At 44.3% G+C, this 12,608-nt stretch overlaps 1 protein-coding gene across 1 annotated transcript in view; it reads left to right on the top strand.

The window, feature by feature from the left end:
- Window positions 1–12,608, top strand: part of APOLTP (apolipoprotein lipid transfer particle homolog) — a 1,292,669-nt gene that overhangs the window by 924,119 nt on the left and 355,942 nt on the right. Inside the window, exons 46-47 of the mRNA XM_085632129.1 lie at window positions 4,641–4,772; window positions 5,208–5,357. Coding sequence (XP_085488255.1) covers window positions 4,641–4,772; window positions 5,208–5,357 — 282 coding nt within the window. The remainder of the gene's footprint in view (window positions 1–4,640; window positions 4,773–5,207; window positions 5,358–12,608) is intronic.

Here is a 12,608-nt window from a genome sequence, read left to right as displayed (position 1 = left end):
ATGCCCTGTGGTTAATGAGTAAAATACAGCCACAATGGGGGTGCAATGAGTGCCTCATATCAAAGGGCACTGCTGCCACTGAGTCTGCCGTATTGCAGATAGCTGCGCCCCTGGCACCCACCCATGGTGACGTAATCCAAACGGCGCATCCAGCATCGTTTATCCTCACACTCTGCGTCAGGGCGTGCGGGGATGCACTCATGTAAGCCTTTGATAGACAATAATCCTTTTTATAAACTTTAGTGAACGCGGGAGCCATCTTGAATCGAGTATTGTTTACCCTTATGACAGCATGGCTTTCATTGAGGCTCTTTTTATTTTTGTTGTGAGTTGTGGTTAATAAAAAAACGATCATCCTACAGCCTTTTAGTGATTGATGTAAGAATAGCTACTGAGAGTAGCAATTTACATTTTTCATCCCTTGTTGATGTAGTTCGAGACATAAAAAGGATTAATGGGAATCAATCTTTCACAGCAAAACAAAATGAGACCACCCCAGTATTCTTGTGAATCTGCCTTCTGGACTGTCTCTACTTTAGTAAACTCAAACGGGAACTGTATTTGGTGTATGACTGTGGTGCCGGCTTCAAATAGTTACTAAATAAACAGCTGAGTTGTTTTTAGATGAGCATGAGTAAACATGCTCGACTTAGCCCTGCCCATTAAGGAGACAACGTGATCACTCAGCAGGGCTTCATTTGTGCTGGTGGTTGTAGGTGTGGCCCACCAGTACTCTTTTTTTAGGGACCAGCACTCATTTTTTCTCAATAAACTTCTCCAGAACAAGACAGAGAAAAACAAAAAAAGGGGAAAGAAGGAGGAAGAGGGAGATGGAAAAACAGTGACAAAGGGAGAAAGAAGGAATGGAAAATAAGCTGCAAGAGTGAGATTAAGGGGCGGAGGGTGTCTGGTGGTGGAGTGAAGAGGCATGAGGTGGAACCAAGACTACGCAGCCTGGGTATTTGGCACGCCATCGTTTGATAGCACTGACCGCAAGCTTCCGAGCAAAACATTGGGCCTCAGCACTTATTCTTTTACAAATTAAGCACTGTCACTCAATCCTCTTTATTCCACATAGATTCCTATTTGGTAGCCATTTTACAAAGATGCTCTCTTTGCTCACACTAGCATAGTTGACAAGTTCCCCCCATGTCACATGTGAGACAGGAGCCTGATGACTTTGACGACTTCTAGTCTCAATTTTAAGTCATTTTCAGCAATGAATACCAATTTGTGCCATTGGCCACAAAGTCAGGACTTGCTGAAAGTGTCATTTACGATTTGTGACCATGCCCTAAAGTTAATTGTTTTCAAACAAAAGTCAACCCCTTATAGTGCACGTCTGCATTTATAGTTAGGGGAGTTCACACATATGACACTATCATTATGCAGATAAAAATGGCTAAAGTACAAAAGTACAGTTGAAAAGTGTCCACACACCAAGTGTAAAAATCTCAGTGAGTCTCCTGGCGTTTTAGACTCTTGCTTATAATGCAAAAACCTAAACTCAAGTTCATTTTTATAGGTTTACAAAAGTGTAACAAATACCAATGGTCAATGTTATGATAAACAACACAGTATCTCAAGAATATGAAAATGATGAAATGTTAACCAACTGGACCTCATACTAGCTGTCATAAGGTCTAATTCTAAGAGGCTAAACCAGCCTGCCAGGTCTGCAAAAGCTAGGACTTCCACTGCACTGGAGGAGGATCCCTCACCTTCCTTAGGGATCCCCGCTAGGCAGACTGGGATCTTTCTGCCTTCACTGGAGTAGTTGTGGCTCCATTTAAGAGCAGGGGAACCACCATTGTTGTGGCAATGAAGCATCACACATTTACAACTTCATCCCACCCCAATTCTAAAAGAAGAAAACTCCACTTCCCTTTTTACACCCCTGTGCAGCCTCAGAGAGATGGGAAGGCGACTGCAAAGGCTGAAAAAAGGATTAGCCCGATCTGATGCACCCCCATCAGGAGCCTGAAGAACCTTTGTTTGTACACTGGACTTTTGTGGACACACATGAGAGCTGGCACTGATCCATTTCTCCATATGACAGCCAGTAAAGGGTGTACTTGCTGGAACCCTGCAAGAGGGGGTGTTTTAGAAGTCTATGAACACATTCTGTTGTGGGTGGCAAGGGACTGGGCTCTTGAGGGACACACAGTGACTATGCAAGTAGCTGATGTTCTAGGTGGTTGAACGTTGTTGGCTGAAGAGTGCATGCAGGGACAGTAGCCTGCTTTGGATGCTTGAATAAATCTCAGCCATCGGAAATCCTTCGGGCCGCATCCCAAAGTCGCCTATGTGGGACTGGTATGCCCAGACATGGGTCACATGCACACTGTGTCACTGCCACCAAACTGTAACCAGCTGATGAGCCCATAACTAGGGTGAAACTGGCCAGGGTTCCTTGTGTTCTGGTTCAGGGAGGAACTAGCTTGGAGTTTGGTCTGGATTGTTCCAATGGAGCAGGGTCAAGACTGATTTGCATATAGCTGGGTCCAAGCTGAGGTGAGCCGAGTAATTACCAGTGGCTGGGATTAACTCAGGCAATCCATCCATCACTGTTTTTGAATGTTATGGAAGACCTTCAGCCAAGTTTCTGCTAAGCAGGAGATAGCAGCAGTGCTAGGGGCTGTAGAAAGGCTACAGGAAATCCTTAGAGAAACATTTAGGGATCACTAGGCCCCAGAAGACTACCCTGGTGGCTAGACCACAATGCCAGGAGCGCACACAACAAACTCTGTGAAAGATTGGTGCCCCTGCTATTCTCATATGAGCTGCATTTTCAGTGATAGCTGTGTGTGCCCTGCAGTCTCCGGGGCCTCACCATGCAAAGAACTTCTAAGCAGGTGCAGTCATTTTCTCCAGGGTGCCCATTTGGCACTGCATCTCACAGGGGGCAATAGAGCACCCCATGTGCCCTCAGCGCTAAAAATATGCATATTTCATAGCAGGGACAGCTGCAGTAGTTTGCATGTGTTCCAGTAGCGGCTGGCAGCAAACAGAGGTGGAGGGACAGGGGTGGCGGGGCAGAAAATAGAAAAAATACCACTTACCTGTTTGCCAGCCGCCTCCTCTCCTCTGTCTTGTTCAGCTTCCTTCTTCCTGCAGTCCCGGCAATAGGTAGCACTAGCCTCCTGGGCTCCCCAGAGCCAATCACAGTGCTGCAATGCAGCGTTGTGATTGGACTGAGTGCCATGTTTCAGCGCTCAGACGGGGACAAGGAGGCTTTGCATGATCCTCACCAGGCTGTGTAATGGTTTGGCACTGCTTCCCACAGGGGCCAATAGAGCACCCCATATGCGCTCAGCGCTAGAAATATGCATATTTAGCAGGGACAGTTGCAGTATTTTGCATGTGTTCCAGTAGCGGCTGGCAGCAAACGGCGGTGGAGAGACAATGGTGGCGGGGGGGAAGGGGGTTTGAGAAAATACTAGAAATAATAACGAACATACCACTTACCTTTTCGCCGGCCGGCGCCTCTCCTCCGTCTTGTTCAGCTTCCTTCTTCCTGCAGTCCCGGCAGCAGGAAGCTCCCACCTCCCGGGCTGCCCTGAGCCAATCACAACACTGCAATGCAGCGTTGTGTTTGGACTGAGTGCCGTGGTTCGGCGCTCATACAGGGACACAGAAGCTTTGCATGTTCCTCACCAGGTTGTGTGATGCAGCCTGGTGGGGAACTTGCAACGTGCTCCGGCCAAACAGTCATGTGCACTTAGGGAGTGTGCAAACCACTCCTTCCCCTGTGCCATCAACCCCTATAGCCCTAACCCAACCCGCAGCTACAAAAAAACAAATGATAATAACAACGTTATTATAATTGTAATTTTGCTGCTCTGCCCTGAGAGCAGTAGGAGCGACGCTCCCTGATGTGTTCTGAGGGCCTGCTGAAGTGACAGGATGTCCACACCCTAAGTCTATCAAGAGGGATAACAGTCGAGAACAAGAGAGACTTGGTCGTTTTTCAAGTAGCTCTCAGAGCTAAGCATTTATTAAGGCCTCGGGAATAGTGGATTCTGTGAGTGAAGGATCCACCAGAAACCTCACCAGACATAAACCTTCCTTTCTATTCCTTTGTGAAGATATATTGGTTAAACAAATATCACATTCCATAGTTCTAGCTTGGTATTTGTGAATGCAAAAAGTTATGCCTGCTTAGTAAAACCTGGGGTGGTTGGTTTCTAATGAACGTAACATGTATTGCTAAAGGCTGCAGGCCTGATTTTAGCATTGGAACCACTCTGACAAAGCCTGTAGGTCTAACCTGATAATATTGTATGTCCTTGTATATTTTGCAATAGGCAAGTCTAGAGTTATTGATGATGTAGGGTTAGAGTCTGCTATTACAGAGTTGGTTCAAAGAGCCTCCAAATAAGGATATTATAATTACTTTCAAACACCTTTAAGCATAAATCTGGCAGCAAAAAAAGTAATCAGTAAAAAGAAACCAAGCTAGTGTTCTCACACAAATAAAATGACTCATATATTATATATTTAAAATGTTAACTGATAATCCTATATCTTCATGTGTATGTATCCATTATTAATGACGTTAATAAAACATTTCGACACAAAAAAAATGACTCATTTTAAAAATCAGTGAGCGTGCTTTAAAAAAGTTTTTTTTTCTGCAGGATCTTGGGACTCCCACAAAGATCGATGGCTCCGGATATCTGCTGATAAACAAGGTGAACTTGGATTGTCAAGGACTTGTCATCATTGATGAAAACACACTCCAGGGCCTCCTGATTCTAAAAGCCACTGATGTGAGTATGGTACCAAAAGAATACCTAAAGGGGCAGTATAGTGGTACAAATTAAAAAGGCAGTAATAATAGAACTGGGAGGGAGTTGCTGTGGTAAGCCTATAATGAGCTGTAAAGTTTGGTAAAATCTCTCTTAATTGTGTGGGAAGCATACAATTTAGAGGAGAATCCTCCATTATACTTCTCTCCACCACTCTATGTGGTGAACTACATTTTTCAGGCACTTTGTAATTCATATATGACTCTTGCTCTATGAATCGTAGAATTTTCAGCTGCAACCAAACTATAAATTTGTCCCTTCGAGTTGTCTTACCACGCAAAGTAGATAACGCATTGGTGGAGCATGGTAATTGAGGATTACATGTAAGCACCATAAAGAGTATGATCTTGTTTGTTTAGACACATTTTCCCCTTCCTATGTTTATACCTTTTACAGAAAAAGCAAGAACTGGATGCATTGTTCACTCATAACATTCAGACAGCCATCGACGTTGGTATTCCTGCAAGAACATTGGTGGATGTCACTTCTGAAAAAATTGGAGATCGCTATAAAAGATTTATTCAGCTCAGTGTGGATAGCAAGCAGGTACAGAATTTGTTTCAGGAAAATGATTGAGGTAAAAATTACAGGCGCCAGGCCAGTCTGTCCATATTAAAGAAAGGCATGCATATGTGTGTTGTTGCAAATATTGTGGATCAGTAACTGGGTCAAGAATGTAAAGCATTGCTTGCCTCTGTTTTTCCCAAATAGGCCCAGTCTGGTGGCTCAGTTGACTAATGATTCACTGCATAGGATCTCTGGTTGACCTCCTGGCCAGATGTTCAAATCACAGTGGCGTAGCAAGGGGGGGCGGTCCGCCCCAGGCGGCACGAGTTTTGGTGGCGGTGACCGTCGCCCCCCCATCCCCCACTCTTACGTACGCGCTTCACGAGGCGGTGGCCGCAGGAATCACCAGCCCCCCCGCTCTTAGATTCGGCCGCCACCGGCGGCAAACGCAGGGTCCGCCATGGGCGTCCAAAGGCCTAGCTGCACCACTGTCAAATCGTTAGTGTGTCCACTCAGTGTTTCATCCTGGGAAAGACATTAAGTGAGGCCCATGGAGTTGGGAAACAGTAAACTTAGGTTATTCAATGCCAAGATGCCCTAAGGGGTGAACATACACTGTACAAATGCTCATGTTGTGTAACCTTTTCAGTGCATCTAATTTTATTTCTTGAATTTATAAAAATTGAAGTGGAAATGTCACCACAATGCTTCACATACAATTGCAAGAAGTAGTCGTCTGTACAATCAACATTTTAAAAATGGCAAAATGTACTCTCTCACTGTGATGAATTTTTCCCACCCTCAGTTACAGGAAGGACGTCTGAGGGAGTAGATTCATTTCAGGCTAATAACATCCCAGATACCAATTAATATTGATCAGCACAAAGAACATTAGAAAAGGACACCCCTCCTGAATCAGAGTGCATTCAGCAGTATGTGTGAATTATGATAATTGCATTTTTTCACACTTAATACAAATTGTACTTGAGATAATCTGTTTTAAAGTATAGGACACGTTGTTTACTAATGTTATTGTCAATACTTAAGTCTATAGGGCAAAAGAAAATACTAAGAATCATCTCAGTGGTGAGATACCACCCCTTAAGAATGTAAATTATTCACCATGACTAAGAATCACGGCTTCCTTGTTTTGAATTAGTTTTTTTTTTTTTTTTTTTTTAAACAAATTTTTATTACATTTTTGCATAGGAAGGAGCAATGAGTTACAATCCGTATTAAACACAGTACTTATACATAGGTCCAAGGATATTACACAAGTATCTTGAACGCTCTTACAGATGGTATCACTTAGTTGTCGATGCACACCAAATAAGACATACGAGAGGTTGAAAGTACATCAGACAGGTACATTACTAGGTAGCCGACTAGTTTGATTTCTTTTAAGTAGGATTTTCAGCAAAGATTATTTCCTTCCCCACTTATAGCTTAGTTTAGAGGTTGGACAAAAATGTTTCCACGCTTGCACAAGGCAATATAGCATTTTCAATATTTAGACAATTTCTGCAGGGCAGATAACGTTTCTCCTTTAAGGTAGCGATGTCCATGGTTTCAGGTGACATTTTGCATCAAAATCCTGTGGGGGAAGAGCATGCACTGTCCATACCACTGGCTGTATTTCTGCCACAAAATGTGGGCAATAGAAATGTGCCCCTAACCTCTTGCTGTAGTGTCACTTCCCACGTGTCAAGTCTCACTCATATTTTGACAACACTGCATTTGTCAAATCATACATGTCTAGGGGTTATTATTGACAATAAATGAAATTGGAATGCCACTTTGACAAACCTTCGTCAGAAATCAGTGGCCATAACAGGAGCAATTTAAAGATTCATATGAAGATTTGTAGGGGGTGCCTTGAGTCCTTCAACAGAGGCTAACACTAAATTAGTTCCAGTTCTCACATACCACTCACCTTAGGCCACCAGATATGATCAGTAAAGCAGAAGCAGTCTTTCTGAATGGCACCAGGAAGTTATTTAACTTACGAAAATCAACACCAGAAAGCCTAATTAGAATGGAACTTCAAATAATGTCGCTTAACGCTCTGACTACAATTAATCACATCAATGATTTTGTAGACAGCTAAGGGTGAACAATAATACCATAAGATTTTATGCTATTAAAGAGCTGATACATCCTAGCAGTGAAGCCCTGTTGCTGAAAACCATATTAAGGATATTCTGGCTAAATAAAAACTTGCCGACCTAAAATGAAATGAAATGAAATTAGGATTTATAAAGTGCGCTAATACCCGGAGGTGTCTAGGCGCGGAAAATGAGCTGTATAAAATGACAAAAGCTACACGAAAGCTACTGTTAAGGCAGTTGCCTGTTAAACATTGAGAGGGCAACAAAATATACAAATACGAAGTACACCCTAGAGTCATATACGATACAATTGCCCCCAGATTTCGATTTTATCATGAATAGGAAGGCTAAAATCCATGGCGGCTGCTACTTAACAGGGATGGCGGGGCAGGGGGAATTAAAAGAAAACAAAAAAAATCACTTATCTGCAGGCCAGCCGACGACTCTTGGGACAGATGTACGACGATTGCATTTTGTGACTCTCAAATTGCTTTGCGACTCTCAATTTACAACTCGCAAAATGCAATGTACAACAGTGTCTCAGACACTGTTTGCAATTCCCAATGGGGTTGCAAATTGCATGTCGCATCAATATTCATGAGGCAAGCGCAATTTTTGACCCCATTGGGAATGGCTAGCACTCCCAGGGATGGTGGCCTGCTGGGGTCAGCAGACCACCATGTCTGTGACTGCTTTTCAGTAAAGCAGGTCTTTTTAGGACAGAGCCTGAGCCAGCGCGCAAGCGCTGCTCTGGCGATGATCTGTTGTAGTTCAGAACGTGAGAGAAGTCCCGCTCACTCCCCACCCATATTTTTCATTTGCTTGTGTCTCTGTCCTTTGTAAATGCTGGTGTCTGATTCCTTAATAGGCTTTTTAGTCCCTCCTTAGTACAGCAATGTCGTCATTTGTAACCTCCCATGGCTACTGGCCCCTTTACTTGGTTGTTACACGGTACATGTACTATTTCCTATATTTCGTTTTTCCTATGCTAGGCACGGCAACGTGCTTCGCTTACATTCAGCGGGCCATGCCCGCTTTCAATTATGAAGCTGCCGGGACAATGGCAGCTTTTTGTTTCCAATGCCATAAGTCTCGCATTTAAATGTGAGACCAATAGCATTGCAAATATTTTTTGTTCTGTGTAGGCTGAGGTCTTCCAGCCTGTAGAGGGAACCACGCCGGCTATGCTATTCCAGCCGCCTACTCTTGCACTTCGGCTCACTTTCCTTGTCTGACTATTCCTCGTTTGCACAGTCTGCATCCATGCAGCGGCTGTGGATCATTGTCGGAGACCCGGAGGTCCCTCCCTGTGCTCTCGGCAGGGGCTGTCCTGAGTGGCCCACTGCATGTGTCCATGGACTCCCGGGCTGGGCTGCAGTGGAGGGGAGCCGGTGGCAGCGATGGAGGCTCTCCGGCCCCGGGAAGCGGTCAGGCCTGCAGGGCACGAAAGCAGCCGCCCGACCGGCCGACTTCAAGCTGCATGCCATCATCATAGGCTCCCATGGGGTGGGCAAGACCAGCCTGATGGAGTGCTGCACCGACGACACTTTCTGCGAGGCCTGCAGGTCCACCATGGGTAAGAGCAGCTCCCAGCCCAAGACCGCTATCTGACGAGGAACTTCTAGTCCGACCCGGCCTTCCCACTTCCGTACATTAACATAGGGGTAGATTTTGGAAACTTGCTGGGCATTGTTAGCTTCTTTAAGACCTCTTTTCAGCTGAGGCTTGTAGCAGTTATTCGTATATCTCCACAAGTCCACAGCATGCGTAAGTACCTCATCTGGTCCTTTTTTATGTTAGTCTGGACCTTGTAGTTTTGTCTTTCTGACTTAAGTAACAGGATACAAATCAGAACGCAGGGCTTGCTGAGCTGCGCACGCCTGACATGGGACAGCCTGGTCCTCCGATAATTGCAGTATCTGCTTGCTTTCTCATGAACTAATCATTTCATACTGTCCTTCCTCGGAATTATAATTTCCCATCTGGAAGCGAAAACAGAGCCCTCCCTTCGAGACAGGGCTGACTTCGCACTGAATTAAGTCATTGCAATTTTGCTATGACAAAAAGTAATATTTTTCTAGTACGATTGGGCACGCTGACCTATGAAAATATAAACATCATTATTGCCCTCTTATCCTTCCCGAAAATGAGTGAAGAACTGGTGGGCTCCCTGCTACAGAATATTAAATCCGGCTCTCCTCTAGACCCGGCTCCACCCCTTATTCTTGCACAGTGCAGGAAAGCTGTTCTAAGCCAACTTTCCAATCTAATCACTCTATCCTTCAAAAATGGCAACGTACCCAAAGAGTGGAAACACGCCATCATTAAACCCCTGCTAAAGAAACCACAACTGTACCCTGCAGTCCTGGCCAACTATCACCCAATAACCCTGTTGCCCATTCTGGGCAAGATCGCAGAGAAACTCGCGAACAGCACGATCTCTCGTTTCCTGGAAGACAACAGCTTCATACACCAGACCCAGATGGGATTCCGACCAAAACACAGCACTGAGTCAGCACTGCTTGTGGTCACTGAAAACTCAAATACATCTTAGACCAAGGGAGAGCCGCAGCATTAGTATTAATGGATTTAAGCGCGGCGTTCGATACGGTAGACCACACAGTACTGATCCAAAGGCTCGAGGATGCTGCAATTAGAGGAGCAGCTAACCAATAGGTGGCTTCGTCCTGAGTGGGAGATTCTTCCAATGCATGGAGGCCGGATTCATATCAGACTCCCTCTCAGCACCATGGGGAGTCCCTCAGGAATCCTCCCTAAGTCCAACACTCTTTAACATATCCCTTAGCCCCTTGGCCCACATAATACAGAAATTTGGCCTCTCCATCGTGTCATATGCGGATGACACACAACTAGTGGTCTCAATCTCAGATTCCCTTAACTCGGACCATAGACAACTAGTCCCTTGCCTGGAAAAAATCGGATCCTGGATGGCTGACTGCAGCCTCAAACTGAATGGGGACAAAACTGAGCTAATGATCTTGGGCAGCAACTTCCGCCCTCGCTCGGAGGTACCCTGGCCAGCTAATTGGGGGCTGCCCCCCATTCTAAAACAGCATAAAAAATTTAGGAATGTGGCTGGACCAGAACCTGACGATGGAGGTCCAGGCCAAAAAACTATCAAGTACCTGTTTTGGGATACTTCGTATGATCAGAAAAATAATGTCCCTGCTCCCAGAAAAGTTGATGAAGATGGTAGTGCAGGCCTTGGTGGTATCAAGGCTTGACTACGGCAATTCTCTTTATCTGGGTTATCCCAAATACGTAACAAACAGACTGCAAGTCATACAGAATGCAGCTGCACGACTGTTGTTGAGTATACCCAGACATCAATCAGCCAGATCCTCCTTGAGGGAGCTTCATTGACTTCTGGTCCAAGCCAGGATCACATTTAAGTCCATAAGCTTGGCTCACAGAGCCATGTATGGGAGAGGCTCCACCCTGATTCAAAAGTTGATCTCACATTATTCACCCCGTCGCCACATTAGGTCAAGCTCTAACTTTCTGATGAATCCTATCAGATTCAAGAGATCCAGGTGGGGTGAAAGGTCATTCGCTCAGCTAGGAACCTAAACTGTGGAACAGTATGGATCCAGAACTCCGACTAATTGAAAACAAAGTTTTCTTAAAAAAAAGACTCAAAACATGGCTCTTCCCCTAAACTTATGCACTAACATCTGCCTGTCCTGTTTCACCTCAGCGCTGAGATGCCCAAGGGTAGTCATCCGCTTTACAAATCCCCTAAACCTAAACCCTAATTAACGGGCAGCTTAATTCATGAGCTCCCTCTGAACTCTCTACTTATATTGCAACACTGTTTTAAACAAAAACGTAGCCCCTAGTTTGTGCATGTGTAGCTCATGCATGACCGTTTCATGAGGGTTTTGCTGTCAAGCCTCAAAGACTTCGGCTGTCCTTATTTTCGTGAAACGGGGGCAAAAAGCATACGTACGACTTTTATGTCATGTAACAAGCTGTAGAAGCGTTCACGTAATGAAAAGTAGCAGAACCTGAGATGCTTTGCTTAGCTGGATGAGTTATTTGTAGTATTCTACACTGATTAAATAAATAATTGTGTACTTGGTAGGGGAAATGCATTTTTGTTTATTTTATTTTCAAATAAGTTCACCAGAAACCCTTAAATTGGATTGGGTATAATGATTCTCAACGAGTTGTTAAATGTTTACAAACAGAACTTGTGTAATACGAGATAGAGCGTCATCGTTTTGCTGACTGCACTTGGGACAAAAATAGACATTTCAATGTTGTGGTGCTAAATTGATATACAGATGAAACTTTTACATGAGGGGTACACCATTCATGGCAACTCTAAGCATTGCACGTGTGTTATATTCAACTACACTGCAAGTAAATTCAATGATGCTATTTCTAAGAAATAGTAAACACTAAGTAAGCTATTAAAATGTTTGTCAGAGTTTAATTTTATGGGTACTGGTGAACCAATTCTGACACTCGGCACAGCACAAAAAGTTGGGTTGCACAGTTGGGCGCATGATCTACAAGCAAAGATGTTCTTCCAAATGTACATTTGTTATTGTGTTTTTTCTTTTGACCTGGGAGATGGATGTTGTCTACCACAATGCCACCAGTGCTGGAGGACCCCACATAGGTGCAGGGCCTCTCAACATGGCACAGTGGACTCTCCCGGAAGATTTACAAAATAGCACATTACAGAGCCAAAAGCTGGAGGGACCTGCAAAGGTGTTTGGAAGCAGGGCAGGGGTTTAAAAACAAAGCAGGGTAGGAGAGGGGGCAGTAAAACAAGCAGAGGCAAGAGCAATTACACACACTTCCATACAATGCTGAAGGCTAGCTAAACCAATGCAATAGGTCTCGAATTTGCAAGAGTTTGAGCTACTTTTATTTATTTGTTTTGAAAACCTGAAAGCAGTTACACACACAGTTTGTACTTATAGGCCTTGCTTATGAGAAGCAAGACTGGCAGTAAAAAATGCGTAGTTACTGCCAGCCTTGCTTCTTGTAAGCAACAACTATAATAATAAGGTGTGTGTTTACGCACCACTTGCAGGTTTTCAAAACACATAACTAAAAAGTATTGTCATTTACAATGCCAATAGCTCAAACTCTCACAAATGCAAGACCTATTGCATTGCAAATGCTTGTTTCTAAATTCAGCCCGTTT

This window comes from Triturus cristatus, chromosome 10 (genome assembly GCF_964204655.1).
Source record: "Triturus cristatus chromosome 10, aTriCri1.1, whole genome shotgun sequence".
NCBI classification, from domain to species: Eukaryota; Metazoa; Chordata; class Amphibia; order Caudata; family Salamandridae; genus Triturus; species Triturus cristatus.
This window is presented reverse-complemented; position numbering and strand designations above follow the sequence as displayed.